The following is a 16,696-nucleotide window of genomic DNA, read 5'->3' as shown; positions in this document are numbered from 1 at the left end:
TGATCTCATCGTTTTTGCTTTCGGGGGATGTAATTGCTCATCTTGCAAATGTGAATACATTCTTTGTTTCTAGATGCATAATCTAGCACTTAACTGTGATGAAGCACATGTTGACAAAATGAGCCTGCCTGATGATGTGCTTGGGCTGCATTTTCATTATTTTTATCTGCCAAACCTTGCATTATCTGAGAATTTTACTACTATTGATTTCTTTTTCACTCCAGAACATGGAGAAAGGTGTTGAATAGCATAGAAGAAATTTTTTTGGCCTGATTATTTATGTCTTCCCAGAAGGAAGAGTGCACATTTACAAATTAATATTTCATCATTACATTTAATATAAGCTACAGTGATTTAATGTAGCACAAATACATGCATGTACCAAAATGTTGTGCAGGTGTAAATCAAACTATCATTACCCGATTATACTACACCAGCATGGTTTCTTTTCTTGTGTAAACTTGGAGATTAATTTCAAAAAATCAGGTTTATCTAATAAGACCTATTTCCCATTATATAATGGAAATAATTATTGCACCATTTAAAAAGTAGTTTTATAGGATATTATTTACTGATATTTTTGCAGATAAATATTTGTTCTAGGGTGTTAAAACATCTGTTGCCATCATATAAAACGTTAAGATTTTAGAAGATAAGGTTATTGGAACTTTTGTACTTAAAGCTTCTATTTACATTTTACAATGTAAAAAGCAAAAGGAACTTCTGGATGTTTTCCTTTCTTTATTTCCTCACACCCTGATTTTTTTCTTCCCCTTTTTCTCTATTTCCCCTTTTCTCAGAAGAAAAATAAAAGGAGGCCTTAGAGTGGAAAATAAAGAACTTGAATGTTATAAATACTAGAAACAGTTATCACTTCTTTTTCCCAGGAAATAAAAGTTTCCTACATTTGGACCAATGACAATTTTTTACAATTTCTTTTCAAAGGAATTTATGACAAATAACTGTCTAACTCTGCTGACTTTTGGTGAAACTTGAATTGAAAACTTGAAGGTCCTTGAATGCGTTCAGAGGAGGGCAACAAAGCTGGTGAAAGGGCTGGGAGGAATGTCCTCTGAGGAGCAGCTAAGGACTTTGGGCTAGTCTAGTTTGGAGAAAAGGTGCCTGAGGGACAACATCACTGCTCTCTGCAGCTTCCTGAGGAGGGGACGTGGAGACGGAGGTGCCGAGCTCTTCTCCCTGCGATCCAGTGACAGGACTCATGCGAATGGTTCAAAGCTGCCCTAGGGGAGATTCAGACTGGACATTAGGAATAATTTCTTTACCAAGAGGGTGGTCAAACACTGGATCAGGCTTCCTAGAGAGGTGGTCAATGCCCCAATCCTGCCAGCGTTTAGGAGGCATTTGGACAATGCCCTTTAACAACATGCTTTAACTTTTGGTCAGCCCTGATGTGGTCAGGCACTAGGACTCAATGATGATTGTAGGTCCCTTCCAACCAATATTATTCTATTCTATTCTATTCTATTCTATTCTATTCTATTTTAATCTAACTCTCTGAGGACTCTTTGAAATGTAAACTCCAAATTCTTGGGAGAGTCACAAAATGATAGAGGAATATTTTTAATTGTTAGTTGTCTCCCCCCATCAATCTAGATGAGTGGATAAAGTTCATGTAACCCTCAGTAACTTTGTATTAATCCAGATACTGACAAGGGTCAGATTGGGTTTTCTGTCTACAGAAGTTAATCAGGGGCTACAAAATCTAACTAAGGTCTTTGAGATACTTCAGCAATTTCCTTTCATGATGCTCCATGATGCCTTTGGCTACCTAGATATTGGCAACCAAGTTTTAACTTGGCTATAAGATTTTAGTTCCAGCTACATTTCTAGGTTACAGTGACCGTTTAGCTCTTGTTCTGTGAACTTCCTTTTCTTTTTAAGGAACTCCGAGAAAGAAATTGGTATTTCTCTGTACATTGGTGGATATCAAAACTTGCACATGACCTAGGTGTTATGGCTTTGAGCAGATTTACCTTTCCCTAAACTATAAAGTCTGCAGGGTGTAGTTTCTTTCTCTATGAACTTGATATTCCTGCAAGCATTTGGGTTTGGCTTGTCAAAGAGTTTTCAGAGAAATTGGGTTCCAGGTGTCATTGAAAGGGAATCTAGCATGGCCAAACCCATATAGAGTTGCTTCATATGACAGAAGCTTAAACAGATAGGACCTCATCAGCCTTATGGAGGAGGCAATTATAAAATCATGAATGATACAAGGAAGATCTCTAAGGAAGACATGTTCACTCTCTCTTCCTACACAAGAACTAAGGTCATCAGTGAAACTAATTGGTGATACAGTTATGACAGATCTCAGAGACGTAACTCTAGACAACATGGAGTTAAGCTGCACCTGTGGATGCTACAAGTTCACACGGTAAAAAAGCAACTCAGCGAAATCCTAGAAGAGATGCTAAGTGCAGAGAAATTATCCGTGACTCCCTGAACCAGAGGGATAGTCCAGGAACTGTGCACTTGCCCTGTCCTGCTGTTCTTTCCAGGTTATCTGTCACCAGGCATTGCCAGAGATAGGGCATTCAGTTAGGTGAAACCTTGGCCTGATCTGGCAGAGTCATTCTCAGATTGTTTGTCCTAATGATATGAGAAATCACCCTAAAGTTTCAAACAGATGCCCAAATTGTAGAAGGTTAAAGTTAGCTGAGATGATACTCATCTGCTGAGCTTTAGAATTAGGCATGCTAAGATGAAGATTTTGCAGTCACAAGAAGTTGGATTCAATGACCTAAAGCTTCCTTTTAATTTCACCCATTAGTCAATATACCAAATTCAGTAGAGGGGTACTAGGCTAAAATTTATCATCCTGAAACATGTCATTTTTGTTTTGTCATGTCAAGTTAAACCAATCCTCTCGATGAGAAAACAAAAATCATTCCTAATAACTTTGTTTTAAGTTTATTATTAAGGGACCTCCAATATGACCAGTGTACTCCATTTGCCTATTAAATTTATCAGTGGATCAGTGACCCAGTTACACACACAGTTAAGGGAAAATTCATGGAAGAACCTGATCTGTAGGTAAAAGATTTTCTCTATTTTTCAACAATTTCTGTGATGCTTTCACTTTTCCTTACTAATGTCAGGTCAAACAATCCCCTCTAAGAGTTAGAAACCTTGCAAAGTGTTCCAGTAAAAGACATTAAAGGGGATATTTGTGTCACTGAATAACGAAACTAAAGGTCTCCTCATCTTTTCTAATAAACATTGAATAAACTCCAAGGAAAATTTATCAATGGCTAAAATTAAAAAAATTCATAAGGAATACATTGTCTGATGTGTGTTTTGCATTACAGTGTCAGGTCCTAGGGAAGTGGTACGCAAACATGACAGGGTTGGGTAAAAGAGGTCACAAAAGACAAGCAAAGGTCTCCTGGAGCACTGACAATATTCTTGCAATTTAAAAGCTGACAAAGTATCTTTTCCAACTTGTGTGAAAAAACTCCCGAGTGGATGAGGTTTAATGATTTCATTGCTGTAAAAGCCAAGTCATGACTGTTTACCCCATACCCATTTTTTTTTACTTTTTTCTTTCACACTATACATAAGGAAAATGGATTGACATTTTTGTCTTGTTTTGCCCAGTGTTCTATGTTTGTGTATGCATTTGGGTTTTGTTTGTCTGTCCTTGACCACCAACTACTTTCATACCTCCTGACCAATTTCAGAAACTGCAGCAGAGCAGAAGAGGTTTCAATCATAATAAATTTCTACACTTTTTTTTTTGGAAATAGTCCGCAAAGAGATTCTATTACTTTCCCCTCAGGGAAATAATAAGTATATTAGAGGTCAAAATCCACGTAAGAGAGATCTTTTGAGACTTGCTTCATTAACTGCGTTGTTCAGAGCCTGACTTCAAATAACCTAAGAAAGAGGTAGAACATCTGTATCTATGATTGGTAAAGCCTTTTCTCCCTCAACATCCTACCAAGGTTATTCATTTAAAAGCAGGCTAACTGCATGATAAAGTCCTTCTTGTTTCTTAGCTCTGATGGGAGAGACATTGAAAGCCCACACAAGGGATTACAAAAGGCACTGAGCTGTACTTTTGCAGCGAGCCAAAGACTTGGCAAATCCAACGGCTCTCACTCCTAAAAGTGGTGCCTTGAAGTTGACTGGAAGTATGATGGGAGGGATATTTGCACTGGTTTTTTGCCTAATATATTCAGCTCTTGTACAGCCCCAATATTGCACTTCTGGTAATGCTTTCAATAGCGTAGTTAGCATCTCTCCTGTGGAGTTGTCTTCTCTTTCAGCTGCTCCCATGAGAAGACTGTGCATTAGAAGGGGTTTGGGTTTGCTCTTTGCACAGTTTCTTTTTGCTGTGGTATCTACTCTAAGCACAAACAGGCTCTTTGTTCCCAGGGCTCCCAGTCTGGTTTCAGAAGGTTTAAATTGCCTTAACTGAAAACTTTGTCCTAAACTGTTTTAAGTTACTGTAGGACAAAAGGTTTCATTGCTCTGCACTCAGTCTGCAGAGCACCTCTCTGCCTTGAACTTCCACAACTCTGTGTCTCCCTGGAGGATAGTAATTTCTCAACAGTAATACTGAAAATATCAACTAGAAACTTAAAGAAACGCAGAAAATTTCACCCACTAGGGTCTCGCCAGGTGTGCAGTAACCTGCCATTTGTCCTCTTTATAAAGCAATGCAAGTGCTCCCCCTAGTAGGTTATACCTGCAGTTTCTGAATTTATGTAAAGTTTGCAAAATGATACAGTACTAATTGGTTGCTATGCTAGCAAAATAGTTTTCTTTATATGCAGGATATCAACAGCAATGGAGTTCATAATGCCAGGAAAAGCTACGGCATTTAAAATTTCTGTGGCAAATTTGCATTTGAGCATGGGTTAGGATGTATGGGCTGGGCAGGTCTAAGTGTCATATCAGGCTGTGAAGAAATGCTTTTCTTCCTTGGACTTTAAGAATATAGAGTATGAGCAAAAAATTCTCTACTGCCGAAGTGCCAGATTATCGCAGGAAATTGCAATGACAACATGCCAAGGCACAGCTACATATTCTTAGGGAACGCAGAATGATTTTAGAGATGCTGAACCACATAATGCGGCCATTGCATTCACTAGTGAAATATAGCCTTGTCTGGGTAAAAACTAGCATCTGCTTAACAGAGCACCACCTGCACGTTGCTCTCAGCCAGGCAGGGCTCACCAATACTGTATCTAACCAGCACAGAAGGGGAAGATGAAGAAGATAGAAATGCAATTATCCACACTGAAACCCAGCCAAGACAGTGAGGACAGTATACCCAATCTTGCAGAACCAAAATTAAAGAGTATCTTTAGTGATCCGAAGCTGCAAAGGCCTGAGGTTTTCATCTCATTCAGTTGGTGGTACCACTTGCAGCCCTGTGCCTACGTCTCTTGCTGCTGCAGCTCTCGCGACCGCTTTGAGCATCCAAAAGAGCGTGCCCTTCTTCATCTCGCGGTCAGACAAGCGTGGATGAAACATGACCTGCTTCATCTCATCCAGCAGGACTAACACATGGAAAGTCATAGCTGTAACACCCGAGTATGCCTTTGTCTGAACGCCAGTAACACAGGTGTATGTCAATGGCACGGAAGATACTTCTTGAATAATGTAGGCTGCTGCTATCATTTATTACCACTTGTGGAGCAACGAACCCTGAGCCAGTGTGGCTTCATCGTGCTGTATGTTACTGCAGGCAGTTATCCCACCAGAGAGGAGAAGTCACTTCACGGAAAAGAAATGGAGTGAAAAAAAAAAAGGATCAGAAATGGAAGGATAAAACTGAATTATTAAAAGCTCAACTGGCTAGTGATTGCACAAAAGAGGACATATAAACGATACAATATCCAGTAAGGTCTTTTTAGTTGGTTTTGTACTTGCAATAGACTCTTTAAGCCTTTAATTCTATGCAAAGTTTTTGACATTGCAGATGAATCTAGCAGATAAATATTGATTTAGAACATTTGGTAAATGGTCTATTGAGTTCTGTATCCTTTTCCTAACTCTTCGGGGGAAAATTATCAGACTGAAAGAGGGCAGCTATGGGAAAATTTCTTCACAAGTCAAATTTCTTTGTACCTTTTTTTTGAACTGGGCTTTTGAACATGGTCATTAATTTTTGTATTTCTTCCTTACTATTATGTTTTAGTGTTGCAATGTTATTCAAAGTAATGAAGATATTTTAGCTAGCTGTGTAAAAATCCAACCCTTTCTGAACCAGGCTGAATTTTGAGCCACAACCATAGCTCACAACAGTGAGTTCCAGGGGCTATTTGCACACAAAAGGTATTCCAGGAGAAAGTCAATGCATTTTCCGCCTTTCATTTTTGCTTAAGAACCAGAGGCACAACTTTGGATTTCCCTACAGAGGAACACAGTACCTAAGGCAAGCAGACAGCATGCTTGACAGCACATAGGATCTTTCACTCTGTGCTCCCTCTGGTAGCAGAGCCCACCTTTCCTGCTCAGCAGAAAAGAAAGGACAATGCAAGATTGCATTTTCCCACCACTCAGCAAAGAGCACAGGACACATCCTCAGCCTGTCCCACATCTGCACTTTCCTGCAGATCCACAGTGCTCCAGCAGAGACCAGAAACCCCCATCTGTCTTCCTGTATGGATGGAGCTCACAGGAAAATGTGAATTACAGTAAAATATTGGGGGAAAAAAGATCTGGTAGGAAATTATATCCAAGCTGAAGTAAGCACGGCCCTACGTATAAAATATCCTAAAAGTATTTGCAAGCTTAGTATCACATAGATACTGTGAAAAATTACACTCCACAGTCGGGCCAGACAGACTCTGAAGTTATAGGCATAAGCTGTAGCAGTGAAAATATTAAGAAATACCTTTATAAATGTATGACTGTTTAAGCACTGGAACAAGCTGTCGAGGCAGGTTATGGAATTGCTAGCAATGGTGCTATTCAAGGCTGGATTTGTCATTGCCCTATTAGGGATGATATACATGGAGCTAAATCATTTCTGCCACGAGGCAGCTCCTTTCCAGCCCAAATGAGCCAAATGTAAATGTGATGTGCATCGATACATACTAAGTACAAGGAACGAAACTCCTGCTAAACGAGATCAACACGCAGAAAAGGTGCATCCAATAAAGAACCTTAAATAACCCAGTCACAGGAATGAGCATTGCCATGAAAGGGTAGAAAAATGAAAGCAAGTGGTGTTCAGACAAATGCGTGAGACATCTGGAAAGGAAATACCCTTTACTATCTGAACAGAATTTGTGTACTGATTAAGAGTACTAAACATACATTTTTAAGTGCAAAAGAAAACCATTCCCTTTAACTTTTGACTTTTTAGCTCAAAACATGCTCTCTTCTCTTATCAAACCACTTTTTTTTTCAAAGGATGGTAGAATTGCTTGCAGCAAATTAGAAGCAGCTCAAATAACAGTTACCAGCCTCTTAGTTGCAGACGGAAAGCCGAGGAAGCCATTTTAATAATAATAGTAATAATAAAAATAAAAGACAACTGTATTTGGAGACTTCACTTTGGACAAATGGGTTAATTGGGTTCCCACTAGAGTCAGAAGGAGGAAGAGTTTAGCCGACTGTTCTCAAGCAACAAACCTGGCCAATGCCTTTTGTATTTGCTCTGTCATTATGGAGGATCTGGTAGTGCTGGTCTGTCCTCGGGCAATGGTCCAAGGATGAATGCTTCAACCTGCGCCGAGCTGAGGAATCACTGACCAGCCACCTCCTGGGGTGGGGCAACTGCTCTAAGAGATGGTGACATTTGAGGTGATAAGAGACTTTCTGGTAAGTCTCTACAGAACAAGAAGAGCTAGAATTCAATCTGTAAGGGATGTAAGTCAGTTTATGCATGTATGCTGTATATGCACACATGTATATGTATCTTGGAGCTTATGTATAGACCTTAGGTGAAAAAGTCTAAGCAGTCACCCTGGCTTTTTCAGAGATGGATAGGACCCTCTACAGATTACTGCCACTGATCCCACCCACATATGTACTAAGTGATGGTCCAAATGACTTTGGAATTACCTATTTCTCTCTATCGACTGCAAAGGAAATTGAGATTGTGTCATTTCAGTTAAGGGAGGAACGTTTGGGACACCTGAAATTAGGTGCTACAAAGCCCTTTGTTAGGACTGAGGCTGGCTGTGTTTCTTTTTGCATCCCTTTCTGCAGGGCATGAGAAGGCCCAAAGGACCTGGACAGAAATATCGGACAGAAATATCGTCATCTCGCCTGTGTTTGAGGAGAGGACAGCCCCAGCCCTGTTGCCTCTCCCTACCCATGACAGCTCCAGGGCATAGCTGCAGGGCCAAACTGCATGGTGCAAGTGTAGCAGATTATCCCAGAAAGGCTTTGGTCTTCTGCTCAAAATCCAGGAAAGACTGTTCTGGGGAAGTTAACCTTTCCTAGAGAAATGAAAAAAACCAGCCCTCTGCAATTGGGAATAGACTTGCTAGGGACTATACCAGGTCATGGGGAAATCAGCCTTACAAATACGAACAATGTCTAAACCCATTCATATGAATTATTTATTGGATCTGCTCATCCAAATAGGTCATTTTAAACATTTTTATATATTTCCATTTTTTTTTCTCCTGCTGCCCCATGGTTTTTTTTGTTATTCCCATTTCCCACAGTAAAGTCAAGAGCCGACATTTTCTAATTAAGGACAAAGTATTTCCACATCCTTAATGATCTGCTGAGTGGGTAGGGACATGAACTGCTGTAACAACTAAAATGACAGATTCACTGTATTTCTAAGGCATGGAGTGGTGGAGGTTTATGTCAGTAGGTCTCTTTGCTCTAAAGGGTCATTCTCTTGCTCCTCATACAGATAGGAGATGATCATATAACATGAGGTTCATATGGGATTTGTTTTACTGCTGCTTCAAAAGGACAAAACCAAAGTCAGGGTCACTCTTGAAATATTTCTAAGTTGCAGTTGTAATCAGAAAGTCCATTGCTTGAAGCAAAGGTTAGAAACAGTGTGATACTTCATGTACAGGTAAACTAGCGATAGCGTGCACTCACGTTTGTCTTCCGAGGTTTAAAAAAATAATTTCCTCACCTGCACTAGGACTTTTTTCTGTAATTTACCACAACTCTACCACTAATCGTAATACTGTGACATTTCAAACTTACTTAAAGGTGATCACCAGCCATAATTTTAACAATTGTCATCCAAAGGAGGTTAGATGGCTTCTGTCTGAAATGCTAATAACTGCCTGGAGTCTCGTCTGCTTTTGCCTTGCTTCTTCCTTCCATTTGAATAACTCAGGGGAAGGAATAACTGGGAATTTTAACAGAAAAGTCTGCACTGTAAGTACAATCTCTGCCATCTATCTTGCATTCTTACATCAGGTATGGGGTTACTGCTGGAAACAGGTAGCCTATTGCTTCCTAAAGTTTTTGTATCGCTTTACTACACCACTACTAACAGTGTTGTTATTGGTAGTGGTAGTAGTAATAATATTGCAATGTGTTGTAGGGCATCCACTGAACTTAGTGGTCTCTAAAGACTCAACAAGAACTAGCTGTTCCCATGAAGATCTTAGGGTCTTCATGGTCTGGACTTACAAAGGGCAAGAAATATTTCTTACATCCACTGTGAGTAAGCCTTCCAAGAAACATATACTTTATAATCCAAAAAGCATAATTATACTCTAATTATACTGTAGTTACCTTTTTAACATAAGATTTCCACTAATCCAAATAACGAGGTACTTCATGGACTGGCGAAAAATAATTACAGTGTAAAATGACATAATTAATATACCTGCATTTAAAAATATACAGTTGGATCCTCAGCTGAGTTAAATCATTATCTCTCTGATGATATCAGTCTGTTTCCTGTGCATTAAAAAGCAAATCATGGGAGCAATAATATCTCAATTATGTAGTTAACCTTCTGGTTATATTAATTAGTGATGATTAGGCATGGGAAACCATAATTATGTCACGTACATAACATCCCTTTGAAATTGCATCATGAATTCAAACACAAAAGGCAGATGTGAACACCTAACCAGGTCCATTTCTGACATCTCGAACAAATCTGAAACTCAATGATTTGACCCTCTATCTCCTATCTGAAACACATCCAGTGATGATAGCTCTGCTGGTGTCAAACTTGCAGAAGAAACTTCAGTTTGCATGTGTCCCAGAAGAGAAATGCAAGGTAGAACTGTCCCATATTCTGATTTCACATGCTGGTTACTAAAACCCAACGTAAAAAAAAAAAGAAAGAAAAAAAAAAAAAAGAGAGAGACAAACAAAACACCTAGGTCCCCTTCAGTTCCTAAAGGAGGAGGAAGCCTGAAACTAAAGAAGCACCTTTTCTCTACCTCATCACATTTACCTATTTTTCTGGGGTATGAACAGCTAAAAATCAGCACCTCTTGCTCCTGTTTGCAGGAGATCCTGGCAGTCAGAGCATTATTTGCACAGGACCTTTCTGAAGACTTGCTCCTCACAGACTCAGAAACCACAGTGGTACACACTGTACTGGGGAAACTGGTTTTCCTGAGGCAGCTGTCTGAGAAGGCCATGGTATCGTGGAGTCAGAGCAAGCAGGATTTTCCACCACTGTCCTCATGCCTAACTTAAGACTCAAGTTTTTCACCTTCAAGGATAAAGAGAAAAGCCAATTTGAGCTAACACACTTCCCCCAGTATATCAGAGAGATGCTTAATCCCAGCAGACCATTCCCTCACAGCAGGACTACAGCAAATAATTAATGTGTAGGTCATTCAGTCTAAATTTAGAAAAATATTAAACATTTTACTTTCATATAGGCTTCTACCATATACTGAAACCCACAGAAGCTCTGCACCGCAATAGGAATTATGGACCTAAACATTTGTACAAGTCCAGGGTTATTCCTGTCATTCAGATGGCAGAATCCTGCCATTTCTGCAGGAAAAAGGACAAGTGCAGAAGAACATCACCAAAGTTCCATTAAAATTAATCCTTTGAAAAGTGAATTTCAGAAGAAACTGTGTATTTTTGACCAAACAAATACACTTTAAATGGACAGTTTGCAAATGTCAGGTTGAAGTGTTCCAAAGTTAGGAACTGCCAAAACTAGGGTTGCCTGTGTATTCTGTGTAGCATTGCACTTGCAGGCACTTTGTGGCTGTTATTACCTGTTTTGCCATTTATTATTTTTATCTAAGTAACTTGACTTTGAAAGGCTGACTTGCAAATCTGGCATTTGTAATTCTGGGAAACCCCACTTTACACACTGTTTCATCTGTATTTACTCAATTATTACCTGATGTGTTTGCTTTCTGCTGTGCTAGCAGCAAAGGACACTGGTACAACATGGGCCAGAGTTATGTATTGACCCACAGAATCAAAAGTCTTGGGGTCTTCAGTAGATCTACTCTAAGGTGTCAGATCAGTTCACGGGAAACCAGGTTCAGTAGAAAACGCTGCCCTGTGAGCAGCCCAGGTCTGTGAGGTCCTGGGTATATCACAGGCAGAGGAAGGTCTCATCAGCTGGCACTGTCACTTCAGGGACTAAAGGGACTTTGCAGGATATAACCCAGTATGACTGTGGTAAGACATGCTTCCTGCGGTTTACTTTACCAAACTGTAAAACTGTTGCCTAATATTTACCAGCAGCAGTTCCCAGGCATTGCAAGCTGTTCTGTAACGATATTTCCAATTCAGTCTGAGATTCCTGAATGAAATATCTGTAGAAGGGTTACTTAATTGTTTTCTTTTTCAGCCTGAAGTTTGTTCAATATAATGTTATAGAAGCAATCCTTGCAAATACCTCACTTCAAGAGAGGTGCGTTTTTTTCTTTTCTTTTGCTCTTGGCAGTGGCCGTGGCAAGAATGACAGCGCAAAACACAACAGAAAGTTATAAACATTACTTTTCCTCAGATAGCAAACAAACTCCTGGATTACCACCATGCTAGATGGGAAACTGACCCACTCTGCTTTCAGAAACTCCTACCCTTGTCTCATCCTGGGGCTGAGACGGGTCTGTATAAATTGAGCGCAATGTTAATGCCATGTCGATTGATTCTCTTGGCCTGTATGGATGCTGATGCTTTTGAGGTCAACCCAAAGATGAGCTTCACCTACAGCCACTCTTTGGGGCTCCTTGGGATTGACAAACTGGGGACCTGCCAATCAAAGAGTATGGGCCACCCATATCTACAGCTGCCTAAAAAGGGACTATTCCTACTAGCAGAGGAATAAACAATTGAGGTCATTTGGCCCACTCTTTGATATGCACCTCCTGACACCCAACAAAAAGGCATGAGCCTCCTCTTCCCCACTGTCATCCTTTTCTCCACTCTGCAATGCAGACTTCTTTTTCCTAACCCCAGACCACTCGCTTAAGTCAGGATCCATCCCTGTCACAACTGGGCACGTTCTCTGCTCCTCCTGCCACTGTTCTTCCCTTCCCCCTCTCAGCACTTTCTTTCCATCAAGTCCTCTTACACTGCAGAGCTTTGCACAGCATCTTAAGAGTTGGGACAGGGCAGACCATGCCAGGGACCGTTGTCACGATTTAACAGCGCAGACAATTGAATTAGGCTTTGGCATGGCTTTTTTTATCACTATTAATGAGATTGAGCCAATCATGCAATTCCTGGGGTCTTTTGCCTCAGTCCTCCCTTTCCCTTCAGGAATCTTGACCATCCACTCCATCCCACTCCATCCCACCTCAGCCAACTGCTCCAGAGATGCTGGGTGCAGGACTGAGGAGGCCACGGCTCGTCCCCTCTTGGTTAGTGACACAGATGCATTATCAGGGGACAGACAAAAGTAGGAGGCAGGAGGTTGGGGGATGTACACCTACAAGACTCTTCTTGAGGGGAAGAGCGAGAAAATGTAGGGGTTTGGGAGCTGGAGGTTTTTAAGAAAAATATAAGACCCTTCTCCAAATCTTGACTCTAGCTTGTGGCTTTGCTTATTTAGTTATCTCTCACCATAGCATAGGACTTGGGCTTGAGTACTTGAAGCATGAATGGCATTTAAGAAATTAACCGTAAAGATACAGAGTTCTGTCCACACGTAAGGTTTCCTGCCATCAAAAATAAGCATGAAGGTTTTTGGGTCTGGGCTGCCACTGCTGAGATTTTGCATAGAGTCATTGCTGGGGTTCAGGCTCGTGATACGGTGAAACTCTGACAAACTTGGATGCGATTGCACCAAACAACGCTGCCTCAGCAAGCTGTTTTGGGCACGTTTCCCTCTTCCTTTCCAACGTACCTTTCCAGCAAACTCATTAACCACACAGATGCACTAAAAGTGCTTGGAACAGAAATGAGAACAGAAGGAACGAAAACAATTCTTCTGCTAAAAGAGCTGGGGTTTACGTTTGTTCTTCGTCTGCACCTTCCCCTGCCTGGGTGCGACACAAAGGAAATCTCTGCAGCTGATCTGGGACTTCACAAACCGAGGGATTATGCGCTACAGATACTGACAGGCCCCTTCGCTTACAGCCTGGCAAACACCACAACAGTAATCTCCTCTCTGAGATAAAGCCCGTCAATCTTATTCTTACACCAACCCGTTCCCCTCTGCCCCTCAGACGGAGCTGGAAGAGAAGCCCTCCTCGGGAAGGATGCTAAAATCTGTCCTTCCTCGGTGCCCTCCTATTTTAACTTACTCTTTCAGCTGGCCTCCCATCAAAGTCAGGTCAACACACATCCATTTTCTGTGCTGAGCTGACTAGTTTTCAATAACAATTTCTCCTTCGTTTTGTAACAGAGATCAATAAAACTGCCCCTTTCTCATATTGGCCGAGATTCCAGCAACGTCATTTGCTCTTTGTTGTTGCTACTGCTTTGTTTTGTTTCCTTTTTCTTTTCTTTTCTTTTCTTTTTTTTTTTTTTCTTTTTTTTTTTTTTTTGGCAAGGCACAGATCAATTTAACAAGATGAAAATGACTTAGACTTTCACTCAAGGTAAAATCTGCACTTTATAACCCAGGATGTAATTTACAATCCTGTCATTAAGCTCTGTTAATCCTATTATTATGAAGATAAATAATTACCCATAGCGAAGAAAGGGATTCCCAACAGAGTAGAATTATATTTTCCATCAGTAATGAAAAATATCCCTGCCGCAGTGACACTGGAAATACAGATAGTGAGTACTCCCAAGAGTCCCAGGAAAGGTTTGCTACGCAGGCAGTCCTTCATGGAGCTCGAGAGGGTAGCAGTCAGGAGAATCAGCATCAGGCTCACCAAAATTTTGCCCCTGGCCAAGAGACTGGTCTGGTGGAAGTCCTTCCAGAGGCTAAAGGACGCTAGTGAGTAGAGCTGCAGATCTTGGTGATCCAGCTGCATCTTGTGCATCAGTTTACAGAATTCACTCTCCCACTTCTCCCCAATGAGGTCCTGGGTGACAGAGCCATACGTTTGGAGGTAGTAAGTGATTTGGATGGCTCTGGCTGATTTGACTCTCTGGTCCTTGCTGTTTGGCACTTCCATGACCCCTCCGAGCTGGTGGCCAATAAAACTGTTCCTTCCATCCTGGGAGAGAAAGTAAAAAAGATGAGCATGTGGTTATCCTGCGTAAGATGTGATACAGTGATAGCGTTTGACTCTACCTTCCTTTCACAGACATGCCGAGAGCTCCACTCAAAGGCCACTGCAGCCGACAGGAGTCGTGCCGTTCACTTCAGTGGGCTTTGGGACGCATCCCTGTTCCCTGCCGCGACTCTGTTTCTTACTCATTTTAGGCTCATTTGCAATTCTGTGCTGCAGTTCAGGGACTGCTCTGGTACTCATCGCGGTCCCAGATGTTCGGGGACTGAAACGCAGCATGCAAGCTCCTCACCCCGTGGGAGAGGATCGCTTTCCCACGTTTTAACTCCGACAGACAACAAATCTCCAGTTACTGAAGTAGGAAAAGTTTGAGATGAAGATCAATTTCTGGAAGATTTGCGATTTCCTGACACTTTGGAAATGCTTTTAAAAAGTGTAAATGTACAGAAAATGAGGCCTGGTTCCTCAGTATACAGACGTAAATGTAGACGGATCCACAAAGTTTAATAGCTACTCTGGCTGTAGAAAAATATAATTAAAATCAGACTTCTTGAATTGTCTATTTGAGATTTCATGGATTTCTATCAGCGGCACAGAGAAAAGAATCTACCTTACACCTCAATTTAGCCAGGATTTGGTGGTTTTATATTTCAAGAATATGAACCTTACTCTGTTCTCACTTATTTCAGTATATGCTAGGACATAAAATACTCCATGACACTCAGTAAAGGACACATCACGTGCACTCAGGATCAGCTCCTGCCTATTTACAAGACCAGACCATTTTTTTGGTAGAGTTATCTGGTCACATTTAGATGATTTTTTTCTTTTTTGTAAGAAAGGTCCTGTGAGGAAAGTCCTTGCTTTTAAGCCCCTGGTTATTCTAGTTCTCTAGATTAACTGTGATGTGCCCCTTTCAAGACAGGGGAAGCTTGCGTGGATTTAGAAGATCAAACGCAGTTGCAAACTGAGGAAGAAGACTCAGTAGATATTGGATAAAAATGTCCTAGCACAAATAATCTCTTTGATCAAAAAACTCTAAACCCAGGGATTAATGTCTGTTGCACACCAAATAACAACATTTTGCTTCCCCCCCCCCCCCCCGTAAATTGAATTATAAGTTTTCAGATTTCTTTTCTCTTGTATTTAATAAAACCATAAAATTTTCAAACCAGTCAATGTATAAAACATCCTGCAGCAGCGAGTTCACATGAGATAATACTTTTTGCCTAGATGGGCTATGGGAATGAGCTGACTGACAGCTTAAATTTGGGAGATGCTCTGCTCTACACACGCACATGGAAGCAGTCATCTGCAAAAGGCCAGAAGCATTTGGGGGAGACACATTTAGCATCTATTACATCCAACATTAGCCATTTCTAGAAACACCTGTGCTGCACGCAGGTCATTATCTGAAATTGCCAGACCTGCTCGTTGTAATGATTCCCATCCTAAGGAAAAATCAATGAAGCAAGGTACCAGGCTTTATGAAACATAGATGTCTTCCGGCATGTCTGCTCATAGAGCAAATAAATATCAGAAATTGAGAGACAGTGTTGAAAATATTTTATATACTCACCTTGTCCTGTCTCTGGTACGTAAAGGAGGTAATCCTCCCACTGAGAAATTTTTGCCTATGCCTGCTTTCATGGCAAGAACTCACACTGTTTTCAGCATTTGCCTGCCACAGCCCAGGGAACGTGACAAAGTGCTTTTCAGAAGTTCATTTTTTCCCTATTCCCAGTTGTTATTTCCCACAGAAATAACGGCTTCTGGCGAGGTATCCTGGCACGAGCTGACATAAGAGGTGATTTGCAGTCTAATGCCAGTTTCTCAAATCACCTGAAGCCTCATTGCAAATGTCAAATAAGCAGAGACAGCTAGCACAGAGGGGCAGCTGGTCCTGTTTGGACTCCAAAAAATCCTCGTCTCTGGCATTTTATGTTAGAATTCTGTTTTGATTCATTATTTCTATTTTTTTTTTCTAAGGAGGGGGTCACACCTAACACTCACACACCCACAAAAGGTACATTTCCAAGCTGGTAATTAAGGTTTGAGCAATGCAGTCCCTGCTCACATCAGACGCAACTTCACAGTTAAAAATCCCCTTTGGCACTGCTTTGAAATTTTAGGGAGAAATGTCATATTTCCTCAGTATATATGCAGTG

At 40.9% G+C, this 16,696-nt stretch overlaps 2 protein-coding genes across 5 annotated transcripts in view; both read right to left on the bottom strand.

Moving 5' to 3' along the window:
* TNFRSF21 (TNF receptor superfamily member 21) overlaps nt 1-16,696 on the bottom strand; it is a 1,117,265-nt gene that overhangs the window by 347,387 nt on the left and 753,182 nt on the right. The window lies entirely within an intron of this gene.
* The window catches only part of PTCHD4 (patched domain containing 4), an 88,351-nt gene that overhangs the window by 48,374 nt on the left and 23,281 nt on the right, over nt 1-16,696 (bottom strand). For all 3 annotated transcript variants that reach the window (XM_049818437.1, XM_049818435.1, XM_049818436.1), the window contains one exon: nt 14,033-14,513. In XM_049818437.1, coding sequence (XP_049674394.1) covers nt 14,033-14,513 — 481 coding nt within the window. The remainder of the gene's footprint in view (nt 1-14,032; nt 14,514-16,696) is intronic.

The sequence above is a fragment of the Accipiter gentilis genome, chromosome 16 (assembly GCF_929443795.1).
Source record: "Accipiter gentilis chromosome 16, bAccGen1.1, whole genome shotgun sequence".
Lineage (NCBI taxonomy): Eukaryota > Metazoa > Chordata > Aves > Accipitriformes > Accipitridae > Astur > Astur gentilis.
Note: the sequence above shows the minus strand (reverse complement) of the source record. Positions and strands in the feature narration are given on the sequence as shown.